Here is a 14380-nt window from a genome sequence, read left to right on the forward strand (position 1 = left end):
TGTACGGATTACTAGTGGGCAGTACGGTTATAACCAAAGGCCGTATGGAAGATAGTTGTACGGTGGCAGTATAGCCCGTATGGTGGATAGGAACAACCGTACGGTGGGCAATATTAGCCATACGGGGGTGTGATGTGGAATGTCGTACTAGAGTAAATGATGCAAGAAGGTATGGAGATAGAAGTTGTACGGTGGCTCAATGAAGCCGTATAGTTAGTGGGAAGGCACAATATGGCCATACGGTGAAGACAACTTGTTGTACCAAGCAATTCCAAGTCATACAGATGGAGGAACAGAATAACCGAGTTCTGTGCAGGTAGTGTGATTTGCAGAAGGAGGGGAGGAAAAGCCGTACACCATAAACTATCAGCTGATATCATTAATTAATGCCAAATAACAATATAGATCTTGAACATCAACAATACTCGTAAGTATGAAGAAGAACAAATTGATAAGTATTTGCAAATGATGAGAGCACTCCAGATTTGCCAGATACAGACCAAGTTAAACATTGATGGAGTAGGGTGAGGGTTGAATCCCACCGAAACCGTGCAAGCCAATTAGGGAAGATCTTTCACTTCCAAAATGGTGAACAAACCCGAACTCCAACAGGAATCTGCAGTACAGAAAAATAAAATCCAAAGCATACCTACAAACTACCTACGAGCCATGCTTAAATACCTGTCGGGAAAAGCTTTCCGAGGGTGTACAAAATTAGCCGACGGCGACAAACTACAAAAACAAAAATAAAAATGGGTCCAAGATAAAATAAATCAATCAGCCCATTACAAAGATTAAATTATTATTTATTTTATAATGGGGACATTACAAAGAAGAGGACTTGTGTTAGAATTTCACAAGAAATCAAGGAATCGTTGGATAGCTGATACCTCAAACTTAGCTAGCCCCTCAAGTAGTCAACTAGTTCTGGGTCAAATCAATCAACCGGTTCAAGCTCAAGCCAATCAACCAACAATGGCTCAACCACCATGGATTCAAAACAATGCCTCACCCATTTCATTCCAACAATACCATGATCTACCAAAGAATCTGGGGGTATTCAGCTCCAAGTTCTTTGTTAATGACCCTAACTGCACTGCAGAGGAGCATATCAAGGTGTTTGAGGATGCATTGTGCAACAGAAGAATTCAATATGAAGATCTAGCGTGCAGGATTTTCCCTTATTCATTGGGGGAAGAACCTTATTACTGGTTTGTCAATCTACCAGCATCATCTATAATGGGATGGGTTTAGCTCAGAGAAGCCTTTGTTGCAAAATTTGGCATGCCCACCACACCACTAGAGTTTGTCGACATAAGGAGACATGATAGAGAGTTGATAAGTTCCCTCAATGATCGTTTCCATAAGGCTTACACGAGATTGCGAGCCCCTTACACAATGACGGAGACAGGTGCATTAGAAGCATACCACAGTGCCCTGGACAACCAGACAACTATGTTCGCAAGGATGGAAAATCTTGCTCCCACAACATTGACTGAGGCCTACACTAAAGCGATTGAAATAGGGAAGCAATTGGGCCAACAAGGAATGGAACCCCAAGGTGCTAAGTATCCGAACAACCCAATTCCATAACTTGCATACCAAGCAGCTACAAATCAGTTGGTGGTACATCCAGGACCCCCATTATCTCAAGCACCACCATCAGTGCCAGTTTATCTGCAAAGTGCAAGTTCATCCACAAGAATGCAAGAAGAAAAGGATGAGATGAAAGAGTTGATTGACCAAGTCAAGAAGCTGTCTACAGAAGTCACCTATTTGAGAAACCAAAACAACCAACTCCAAAGTTCCCAAAGAAATAATCAAGGAAATAATTACCAAAATCAAGGTGGAGGTTATCAAGGAGGGTACCAAACAAACCATCAAGAAGGAGGATACCAGAGGAACTATCATGATAAAGACTACCAAAGAAATAATCAAGGTGGTGGTTATCAAAGGAACTATGAAAACAATAACTATCAAGGTAACAACCAATCACAAGACCAAGGATGCAACAATCAGTCTAACCAGAAGAGGACTTGGAACACAAGCCCAAACAATGGAAATGTGGTTTCGCCACTTGATAATCAAGCCTCAGCAGATGGTAGGTTGGTGGACAGGATATTCTTAGCTGAGTCCGCCATGTCCAAATATTACAGATTCCATGAGATTGATCAACATTCAGAGTTAGGATGTGTAGAATCCAAGAGGACATCTAACCTGTTTCAAAACATAATAGATGAGTCAAATAATCAGGAAGATGTTAAGGTTACGAGGAATGAGATCGTCCCATCCCCCGAATATGATCAATGTTTGACTTTTGAGGAGTTTTCATTTCCTCCAGAATTTGAAGCATATGAAGAACACCAAGGGAGATTTCTTCCCAAGTCGGCAAACGGTCCAATTGATGAGGTAATGGATCAGAAAGGGTATAACAATGGGTCAAATTTTTCTTTCCCACCTTTAGGAGACACTGTTCTAGTTCAAGGAACAGGTGGGAACCAAACATTTCAACAACAGGTTAGCAATGCAAGGTTTTATCAAAGGAACAACAAGAGAAATGATGGACCCTTCACATCCTCCATACCCCCAAATAATTTCAATACGCCTCCACACCCCAATGCGAGTAATGTACCAAATTCCTCAAGAGATGCACCTGAATATAGACGAGGTAACCATAACAATGGAAATGGACAGCAAAGTTTTCAACAAAGCACACAATAGAACAATCAAAGTACCCAAAGAGCACAGAATGTCCAGTCGACATAAGAAGCAAACAGAGGAAGAACTAGAAACAATGTCGTGAACAATGAAGAGTTGAAAAGATTAGGACAAAGTGTGACAGAAGAGATGAGGAAGGTCAAAATCAATCTCCCTTTGTTCAAATTATTGAAGGTAGCGGAGATTAGAGATACGTTCCTTGACAGTTTGAAAGACAACAAATTGCAAGGATCTCACACTCAAGGTGTAGTAACACACACTCAAGGGAGGCCTCCTTCTAACTCGATACATGTAATCCAAGATATTCCAGGAGCGAACATGACAAACTCATCTCAAGACATTTCATATGGAAAGATAGGAAGCTCTATGCAAGAGATTGCAAATGGTGATATCAGTGAATTCAACAAACAGCCAAGGCCTCAACCAATTTATGTGGCTCAAGGTTCAACACCGGTGGAACAACAAACTCAAAGGAGTGAAGACCTGGTAAACAATAAATAAAAGGTGAAGAAAGAAGAGGCAGCTCAACCAATAGATTTTGGAGTAAAGCCAAACAAGTACATAAGACACCCGTAGTGTATTGTCAAGGGAAGGATGAGCCAACCCCATTCTTGCTATCAGTAAGGATATTCGAGAAGTTGCTTCACAATTGCCTAATTGATTCAAGAGCATCAAGTAACGTAATGCCTTTGAACATTTGCAGAAGTTCGGAAATCACTCCTTTGGGATCAAACAGAAAAGTTACCCAATTAGATAAAACAGAAGTGCCGGTAGTAGGTGAACTACACAACATACACATGGAGTTGGCATCTGATCTGAGAGTGGAACACATGGTAGATATTTCAGTAAATGTGGCCGATACCTATGGATTGATCCTAGGTAGAGACTGTTGTCACTGAGGTTTGCACCCTTGTCCAAAGCCTATGCATGAGGGCAACCTAGTGAAACATGGAAACAACCTCCAAGCTGTGGGACTTGAACTGTGAGGTTGAGTCTCCGAAGAAGGTCGGCTTCCTCTTACTATCAGGATGCACTTACCTACTCTTGGAGAGGAAAAGAGAGAAGGAGAGCATGAAAGCAAATCTACCTAATCGAATCTAAAGAGGTGATGCACCAAAATAGAGTGTTCAGACCAAACTCTGCCCATATATGCACTATTAAACCAGAATGAAACTAAGGATATACGCATTCAAACTTGCTTTAATCTAATAATCACATGCAGATCAGAAGACCAAGATGAATGACACAAGGAAAGAAAGATTCACTTATATTATCATTCGTAGACCAAGGAGATACAGTCATGCAGATCATAGATCTCTACAAAACACCAGTAAGAGGCAAAGAGTTCTTGCACTCTCATACCAATGGCTGAAAGAGATAAGACAGAAAATCATGTAGTTCAAAGGCACTGGGGAATTACACTGAGAATCTGTAGAGCAATAACAGAGAAAACAGAGAAAGGTCGTCCCTACAAAATTCATAAAATTTTGCCTTTATAGCTCAGGCATAACTGGGGTGTCCTCCAACTGTAATTACTTCGCAACAACCTACCATTAAGTCCTGCAGAGAACAATCATGGAGAAAATCTAATCTGAATATAGCTTTTTGGTACCATGAAATCTGATTTTTTAACTAAAATAGGGCCTCGAAAAGACAGAAGCGATGCTATAACTGTGCTCTGACCAAATAGATAGATTAGATCGGGGTGGTTGGGTGTCTTTGCATGCTTCACATTCACTTCTAGTGGTTGGAATCGATCATAAGATCGGATGCGTGTGCAACCTCGATTTGTTATCATTTTTGGTGCATGAATCGGCAGAGTCAGCGAGTCAGCTGAACACTATAAGCGAAACAGGCCACGTGGACCAATCAATTCATTTCTCTTTGCCACCCACAAGGTCTTCCCGAGGTTGACCAATCTTTCTTTACTAACTACGCCACCTTGCAACCCTGACCGCGACAGTCACATTAACTGCCAGCCGCTAACCGTTATTGCCTCCATCAGAACCATTGGGACACGTGTCACCGAGGCGCTATGTCGCTATGCGTATCCTCCGAGCAATTTCCCATAGCGAGATAGCGCCCACCGTGGATCCAGACTAATCTGACAATCATGAAGACTCACCGTATTACTGCGCCATCTCCTTAAAACCTCTGGGCCCACGAAACACTTGGCAACCACCTGGCACAACCTAGCATCCTCGTCTTGGGAAGACCTAGCCCCACTGACGCACATGGCACAATGGCGCTATATCGCTATGGGTAATATCCTCGCAGCTTTCCATAGCGAGATAGCGCCTACCATTGATTTCCTTAGATCTACAGTGATCAACAAAATTGTACAACTGCACATTGAGTTGGCTGAATGGACCAATGAAATATCGCCACTGTACTATGACCCACCTGACAACTGCCACCGAGGACGAGCCGTAATATTACCTTGGAGAAGGGCGGGCTCACTACGTCATCTGTGCCACGCGTCGCTGAGGCGCTATGTCGCTATGGATAATATCCTCGCAACTTCCATAGCGAGATAGCACCCACCATTGATTTTCTGAGATCTGGCAGCGAGTAAGATGGATCTGACCTATCGGTATACCGACCAATAGAAACTGGCCAAGTGCCAACCTGTCTGACAAATTTCATCACTGATATCCGACGAAGCATACTTGGGACCCACCTTCCTTCTGATGTTGCCGCATTATCACTTTCTGTCTAGGCGCTATGTCGCTAACGGCGAGGAACATAGATTTTCCAATAGCGCCATAGCGCCCACCGTGGATCTAGCAAAGTTTGGCGCCGGATAAACAACGAAAGGAGGACCCACCTGACACGCGGCCAAAAGGTGCTATGTCACTATGGCAAAACAACGTGCAACTTCCCACAGCGAGATAGCGCCAACCGTAGATATCTCTTGATCTGACGATGGGGACTTGCGGGCCCGCAGAAACATTAAAAAGTGCAGGGAAAAAAATATAACCAGTTTAGCATAAAGTATTTCGTGCCCCTTTTGAATATTTGAATATTTAAAACTTGTGAACGTTACTACGTTGAATTCAAATGTGGTGATTTTGGCAGGAAGGCAAAAATGACCAACAGAGACTGGGCTAGAAGATTGAATGGATACATGGCAATTGACTTTTCTCACATGTGCCTCCTGTGGAAAGGACTAGCCAACCAAATCAAAATCAATAGCACCCTGAGGTTGAGATTGACAGTCACAGAATAGGGGGAACCAAACAAAATATTGTTTGTGGAAACAAATATGAGCACCTATAGACCAAAGAAGGCCGAAGTGTTGACTATGAACATCATAAGTAAAGGAGGGGATTCCACTGAGATCCTGATTGAGTCGTGAAGGCATGTTCGAGAACTTCAAGAGCTTTGTGACTAGAACTGTGCAGCAAGGAATAGAGTTGGATAACCAAACACCAGTAAGAGACTTATTATTACCCAACTAGTGCAGAATCCACAATGCATTCCACTCAGAGCTATCTTGCTCCTTGTGTACAGTCGCCTTAGAACAAGTGGAAGAGAGAATCCCAGGGGCTCTAAAACGAGAAGATCAACATGGCAAGCAAAGAGTTGAGACTCTACAAGTTGATGAAGCAGAAAATAGTATGATGGGTGAAATGAAGAACCAAATTACACCATCCAATGCGGAAATAGAAGATGATGAAACAGATGAGTCAAAGAATTTCCAAAAGGAGAAGTATCAAGAAAGCAATGAAGTATGGACTCTAAGGTTCGATGGTTCCAAAACTAAGCAAGGAGTCGGAGCCAGATTTGAGTTAGTCAGCCCAACAGAGGCAACATATTTGGAGGCACATAGATTGCAATTCCCATGCACCAACAATATGGCGGAATACGACGCTTTGATTCTAGGCTTGTTGTGTACTATCAAGAAAGGTGCCAAGATACTACATGTATTTGAAGACTCATATTTAGTAATTGAGCAATAAAACAGAAGTTCGCCTGCCGTGACAAAAGATTGAAGAGATATAGAAACAAAGTCTGGGATTTGATAGAGGGCTTCGATGCCTTTAATATCAAGTTTAGCTATAGAGAAAACAATTAGGTGGCAAATGCCCTCGCACAGACCGCAAGCTCATTAGCACCAATTAAGTTGGATTGCTTGAAGAAATTTAGAGTTGAGTTGGCATCAGTCCCATCAGAACTAGACAATGTCAAGAATTTCTAGCTGTTTGAAGATGATAGACATATCCTCAAGTTCTTGACTAACTCGGATGTCTTCACTACATAAATCATTGATGGCGAAGTGGATGAAGAAGTAGAAATCGACGTAGGAGTGATGAGCCTAAAGACAAATCTATTCCAAAGGGAATAATCGAATTAGAAAGAGTATTTGACATGGACTAGTTCCACAAAACGCAATATCAACCTACAGGAGGTGATGAGCGTGAAAAAGTTAATTTGGGAACAGAGGATTGTGCCAAAATTGTCCACGTTGGGAAAGTTTGTACATCTAAAGAGAAAGCGGATATATTGAATTTGATGAAGGAATTCCCTGGCGTGATTGCTTGGGGATATGAAGATTTAAAAACATATGATCCCGCTATCATCACACACAATTCCACTGAAGGGAGTAAGCCATTCAGGCAGCGACAAAGGCCAGTCAACCCTTTGTTAGAACCATTCATATTTCAAGAAGTGAAGAAGTTGTTCGATGCGTGAATCATCTTTCCACTAAGGCATTCAACGTGGGTCGCCAATCTTGTCCCAATCAAGAAGAAAAACAGAGAGATAAGGTTATGTGTTGATTTCAGAAATCTGATCAAAGCATCAGAAAAGGACAATTACCTATTTCCATCACTGGACAAGGTTTTGCAAATTGTAAACGGAGCTAAAATGATGTCATTTATGGATGGATACTCGGGATACAATCAACTAATTGTCGAGGAAGAAGACAGATTGAAAATGGCCTTCACCACGAAGTGGGGAACATTTGCATACAGAAGGATGCCTTTTGGCCTAATCAATGCAGGCACAACATTTCAAAGGGCCATGGATTATGCTTTCAAGGACTTAAAAGACAAATGCATTATCATTTACATGGATGACATAACAGTGTTTTCAAAGAACAGAGAAGATCACATTATGGATTTGAGGAAATTTTTCACGAGATGTAGAAGGTTCGGAGTTTCTTTGAATCTGAAGAAACGTATGTTTAGAGTTACCGAAGGAAAACTTTTGGGACGTGATTTCAGAGAAGGGTATTATGATAGATCCAAAGAGAGTGGAAGCAATTTCCAAACTTGGCATACCAACTAGCAAGAAGGAACTCAAATCGTTCTTTGGAAAGGTCAACTTCATGAGGAAGTTCATATTTGCATTTGCTGAGATTGTGAAACCAATGAATGACATGTTAGAGAAGGATGCAAAAATGGATTGGAATGCAGTAGTGAAAAAGGCATTTGAAGAGATAAAACATGCTATCATCAATGCACCAGTCCTAGTAAGCCCAAGTTATGAGAGGCCATTCAATATATATTCTTTCGCCTCTAATCATGCGTGTGCGGCCATTCTAACACAGAAGAATGAGGAAGGTGAAGAGCATCCAATTGCATTCATGAGTGCACCTTTCAGGGAGGCCGAATTGAACTACCCAAATGTGGAGAAACAAGCTTATGCCTTGGTGAAAGCGGTAAAGAAGTTCAAGCATTATATCTTGAGAAGAAAAGTACATGCAATTGTGCCTGACATAGCAGTGAAGACTCTCTTGATGCAAAACAAGCTTGGAGAAAGAAGGGGCAAGTGGGTTGCCACTATCCAAGAATATGACATAGAGATTCAACTAATGAAATTGGTCAAAGGACAACAATTGACGCAGACCATGGCATCAGAGGAACTTGGACTTGTGCAACAAGTTTATGAATTGGAAGATGTACACCCCGATGAGTGGTATTAGAACATAGTCAACTACCTATTGAATCACCGATGCCCTTCACATTTGAATCCAATACAAAAGTCGGCATTGAGATTCAAGAACAGAAGATACATGATGCAAGGAGCAGCGTTATACAAGCAAAATCACGAGGGTATATATTTGAGATGCGTTGGAAAGGAAGAAGCCAGAAACATTTTGGAGCATTTTCATGATAAATGGGGAACGGGACATGGATCAAATTTGGCCACAGCACATTGGATACTAAGAGCCGAATACTACTGGCCAACTTTATTCAAAGACACTCATGAGCATGTGAAGACTTGTCATTTTTGCCAAACTGCAGTCAAGAGAGAAAGGACTCCAGCAATGCCTTTGCGGCCAATTATTGAGGTGAGACCTTTCGTGATGTGGGGACTTGACTTCGTTGGTCCTATCAATCCACCCTCCTCGACACAAAATAGGTATATTCTAACCACAATTGACTACTGTACTCGGTGGTCAGAAGCTCAAGCTTTCAACAATTGCACTGCTAAGATTGTCATTAAATTCTAGGAGGAAAAGATCACTAGCAGGTTTGGGTGTCCTTCTGCTTTTGTATGTGATAATGGTTCTGCTTTCAGTTCTTTGAAATTTCATACTTGGGCATTTGACCATGTGATCATTTTAAAATTTTCATCAGGATACTATCCCTAGGGAAATGGCCTAGCAGAATCCACAAATAAGAACCTTCTGACCGTAATTGGAAAGCTTTTAGACAGGAACCCAAGAAATTGGCACATACAACTAAGATACACTTTGTAGGCAAACAAAACAAGAGTTAAGGATATAGACGCCTGCCTGGCAGTGGGGCTCTATCCACGTTGCTTTTGAAGTAAGGATATTACAATAACTAAGTTTAATGGATCTGAAAGGGTATGAAGTTCTTGTTAGGCGGGGAATAAATCATTTGCACACACGTGGGTGACTTATGGTTAGGATGCTTAGGTTCAACTTGAGAGTTTTTGCCCTTGTTGAGTGCTCGTTCTTAAGTAGGTTTTCGAGTAAGCCATTCTGAGATTTTTGTTCTAAGTTATTTTATTCTTGAAACGTTTAGGAACATTTCACCCATGGAGTTGCCAGATGTTGTGAGGTTCTCACACCATCACCCAAAAACTTTGGGGACCCCCCATCTTTTTAATCGCCTTGGCAAATATTTTTTGAATTGTCCAAAAATTTTGATTTTTTTGAAAATTTTGAGTCTTGGACACGTTCAGGGCCAAAGGGGAGAGGGCTAGGTTTATTTTCACCTGGTTTCAACTTGATTTTCCAGAACAACCAATTTTCGTAAGGTCCAACAGAATTAGTCGGATAGAAGGGTGAAGGAAGTAGCCGGCAACAGGAAACAGTTAGAAACAAGAAAAGGGCTTTGGAGGTTGAGAAGAGAAAAGAACATCCGGAACCTCCAACAAAGAGACAGCATGCAACACCATCAAGGGAAAGTATAATTGAGGCTAGAAGCCAAGAGGTCAGTTCAAGTGATAAAGGGGGCGCAGTAGAGGTGAGCTCTGATTCAGAATCAAGTGGTTACAGTGAGAGCACTGAGTATTCCCCTCTCTCAGAAAACCAACAAGGAGATAATATGGCAGTGACTAGTGGAGAAGAGGATGGGTCGATTGACATTAAGGCGATAAGTCAGGCACCTGAAGCCGTTGGTGATGCTTTGTTAGTCGAACCAAATCCAAATTTGGGGAGATGCACCGCACCACTATGGTTAAGGAAAATGTTCATGCCAAGAGGTGAGGTAGCAACTGCCAAAACAGTGAAAGACATCCAAGGATTAATAGAAAAGGGTAATAGCGAGAACCAAAAACAAATGGCAAAGACAGTGGCAAAGGTAATCAGGAGCGACAATGATGGTCACCGAAAGGTTCAGATTGCTATATCAACAGTCAACAAGGCAGTGGATGAGATTGCGGCCTAGGAATATGAGATAGTGCAACACAACTCAGGAAGGAACACGGATGATATGGAATGTGAAGAGATCTAGGAAGGTATGGCTTCAATAAGAGAAAGGCTGAGGAAGGCATATGAAAAGATCATAAAGTTGGAGGCTGAGAACAAATATTGGAGAGATTGCCATCCTATCTAATAGTTGCACCAGGCAGCCCTTCCTCAAGACAGTGAGAACAATATGGAAGAGATATCAGCTCAGCTACATGAAGTCAAGGATTGGATCCTCGAGACAATCCAAGACAGGAGAAATTTCTTGCCTTCTTTTATCTCAACATTCCAGTCATTAGTATGTGTTAGAGACAGATTTAGAATATTTGAAGAGGAGTGGAAGGATTTCCTTCCAATCAAGGATTTAGCTATACCTAGGCTACGGGCATTCATTGGGCTACCAGAGGCATATTTGGAGAGCGCCAAGTTGGTTGATGAGAAAGGATTGGGTATGGTTGAATCTTGGTTTGTCGCCTTGACTAACAGATTGAGAACACTCGAAGAGATACAGAAGGCAATTGCACAACATAGCCCAAGCGTCGACAACTCCATTTCAACCATGATGGGCAATGTTGGGATGGCATTGATTTTGGAGACATCAAAGAAAAGGATATCAATGAGACAAGACTTGGATCAAGATTGGATGAGTTAGGAAAGGTTGCTATCAAGAAGAAACATTTGAACACCCTTTCCTCCCTAAACGCTTTTATTGGATTCGCAAAAGAGTATGAGAAGGATCATGAGAAGACATTACAAGCAGCAAACAACGTGATGAAATCGGCGCAGCTCAAGATAAAGCACACACCTTGTCTTCCCATGGAAGAAGTCAACGAAAGGCTAGCTAGGTTCATTGCCTTAGCTAAAAGAATGAAAGAAAAAGGGAGAGTTATATTAGAAGATCATTTGATGTGGCAATTTCTCTTTCTTCTAGGATAGGACAAGTGTCTAATTCTGATTGGCCACCATTTTGGTGCCTTCTCATTTGTTGCCACTTTTTCACATTTTTTCATTAGTCCATTGATGAGGTGGCGTCTTCTCATTGGCCAATGGGGTGGCAACCATAATTAGGGTTTCCATGATTCAATCTGGATCATCAGTTTTGCCTCTTTATCTCTACTGTCGGTTGTACATTTTGGCCTCTATATAAGGCCATTTGCTCTCATTTGTAAGGGTCGGAGAAAATTGTTGCAATGATAATGCCAAAATTCACTATTTCTTTCTCATTGTTGTGACTTGCATGGTGATTAAGAGCCTTTGGTATTATTGCATGGTTTCTGCTTCGAAATAGTTAAGAGTAAAATTTATTTTCAAGTTGTTAAAGTTGATTGCATTTCAAATTGTTAATCAAGAGTAAAGTATATGGATAGTTGCATGGTAGCATTAGTAGATGTTTGATAGGGATCAATACCAGGCCACTAGCATCCTAGCGGCTTGTTGCGAAGCCTTGTGTGGTAAACTAGTTTATTTTTCCTTTGAATCATTGCATCTATGGAGGTGGAGCAGCTGGTTAACTTTCATTAGATTTGATCCCAATCCATTTGCTAATCTTCCATCCATAGGAGTAGGAGTAAGATAGCAAGTAGTTTAGGACTTAGAATTTAGAAGAAGAGAGTTAGAAAGACACCAGTCATAAGAACCATTTACCCTCCACCAACATCATCTAGCATTCACACCGAATCACCATCCCCATCATCCCACCAAAGTCCAAGTCATCCTCAACAATTAGCGTAAGGCCGCCTATGTGATTACGAGCAAATCACATCGATAAACTGAGTGAGTATCCACAGGTGTAAGGAACGCTGGAGTTATTCTCATGTCCCATGAGCACTAACTTTTCAAGAAAGGAATTGTATGTTTGATACTTCGTATTAGATATTCAATTGCTAATATGTTATGTGGTATAAAAACTGACATCATCAGGCTCTTACTACATTAATTATATTATGCTCTACTTAAAATAGCACTGTAATCGATTTTCGAAATAAATATGCAAGAAAAAATTAAACAAAATAGTGACATTATACCCAACCTTCCTAGAAAGAATGTCAAGAATCTCCAGTCGTTCTCTCGCTGAAGGAAAACCACAAAAGAGAAGACGATCTAATCTCCCAGGCCGCAACAATGCAGGATCAAGTAAGTCTGGTCGACTGCCAATAACATATAAAATTAATTAGAAGCAAGAGCTAAATCTTAAAAATACGTTTCAACAGAAAGAAATAATGAAGGGAAAGTTTATATATGCATACAAAAGGAGAAGGATTAATCAAAAAGACCTAAAACGCAACATATATTTTATAAGAGTACACTGTCTATACAACCCATCCTAAATACAAAGGAAAACTACTAGAACAAAAGAAGTGCAAAATATATTTGTAATGCTTTTGGGCCATCGCTCAAACAAAATTCAAATAAATGGATAAAAGAATAGCTACCAGATGACTGGGCAGAAAAATGAAAATCTACTTGTTTATCTTTGAACATGTTATACAAGAAATATTTTTACTCTAATTTCCTCTACTAAGGTCGAATTCACTTCATAAATAGATCTATCAGTAGCATACAATTTTTTCGCCAATAAAAATAGAAATAAAAAAATGGCAAACCTAGTAGCTGCAAATACGAACACCCCTGTCAATGCTTCAACACCATCAAGTTCAGTCAACAGCTGGAATCCAGACACAACAAAGATGAATGACAGATATAAATACTTAAGAAATGCAATCATACAAGGCAACCCATCAAAAAGCATAAGAAATGAGAAGCACCTGATTGACAACCCGATCTGTTACCCCAGTGTTGTCATGACCACGCTTCGGAGCAATAGAATCAAACTCATCAAAAAATAAAATGCACGGAGCTGCCACAGATGCTTTAGAAAATATATCCCGCACCTACATTTGAAAGAAACTACTATTATATCTATAGATCATTAATAGATGCTAATGCAAGCATACTTTTCTCTCAAAACAAAGTTATAGACTGATGGCTTCACTCTCACCGGCTTTAAAGGTTAAACAACATAAATCTTCTTCTTTTTTTAAAAGGCAGAAAATTTCTGTTTCTTTTTCCAAAACAGAGGAAAGAAGCATTTATTGCTATACTATTACAAATAATTTAATAAATGAAACTTGCATGGAACTACTTGTAGGCTCTTTGAGATAAACACTCCATGGAAAAGTTTTGGAATCTGAAATCTATCTTAAAGCATCCCTGAAGTTCCAAATGTTCTATGGTATACAGGATGTGTCCTTGGGTTTTCACTAGGCATGTTGCCAGAAACATTTCTGGTAACCTTGCCAGGCATAACCATAGGGAGGGGGAGTGCAGTGGATGACCAGAAACGTTGTGACTAGGGATGGTCAGGCCCCCTTTGAACAAATAAACAACAAATTGCAATAAAACTTATTATTCAAAGAAAGAACGCGATCTGCAACAGAAAATGGAATTGGGGCTGTTAAATTAGCAAACAGAGGAACATCACACGAGAGTGAAAGTGCAGAGACAGGCCATGTAAATGATAAAAATAATCATCCAAAACTAAAGAAATCAGCCTTGATAGGGACTGACTGATACTAATATAAAAATTAAGGCTATATTATAATCTTAACTGTAGCAAAAATGGAAAATGTGAAAATTTGGACAAAAAAAATGTGATAAGTGGCTGAAAGTGGCTTTGGTACTGACATAACAAGCATACAGCAGAAGACACACAACAATGCAGAAAGGCGATCATAAATGAAAAAAAGTGGTGATTATATAAGAAGTTAATGTATG

At 40.6% G+C, this 14380-nt stretch overlaps 1 protein-coding gene across 5 annotated transcripts in view; it reads right to left on the reverse strand.

The window, feature by feature from the left end:
* PEX1 (peroxisome 1) overlaps positions 1–14380 on the reverse strand; it is a 154687-nt gene that overhangs the window by 17974 nt on the left and 122333 nt on the right. For all 5 annotated transcript variants that reach the window (XM_089825450.1, XM_089825446.1, XM_089825447.1 and 2 more), the window contains 3 exons: positions 13372–13497; positions 13210–13271; positions 12636–12753 (listed from right to left, as the gene is read on the reverse strand). In XM_089825450.1, coding sequence (XP_089681576.1) covers positions 12636–12753; positions 13210–13271; positions 13372–13497 — 306 coding nt within the window. The remainder of the gene's footprint in view (positions 1–12635; positions 12754–13209; positions 13272–13371; positions 13498–14380) is intronic.

Source organism: Cupressus sempervirens, chromosome 4, assembly GCF_028749045.1.
Source record: "Cupressus sempervirens isolate cs-2001-9-10 chromosome 4, ASM2874904v1, whole genome shotgun sequence".
NCBI classification, from domain to species: Eukaryota; Viridiplantae; Streptophyta; class Pinopsida; order Cupressales; family Cupressaceae; genus Cupressus; species Cupressus sempervirens.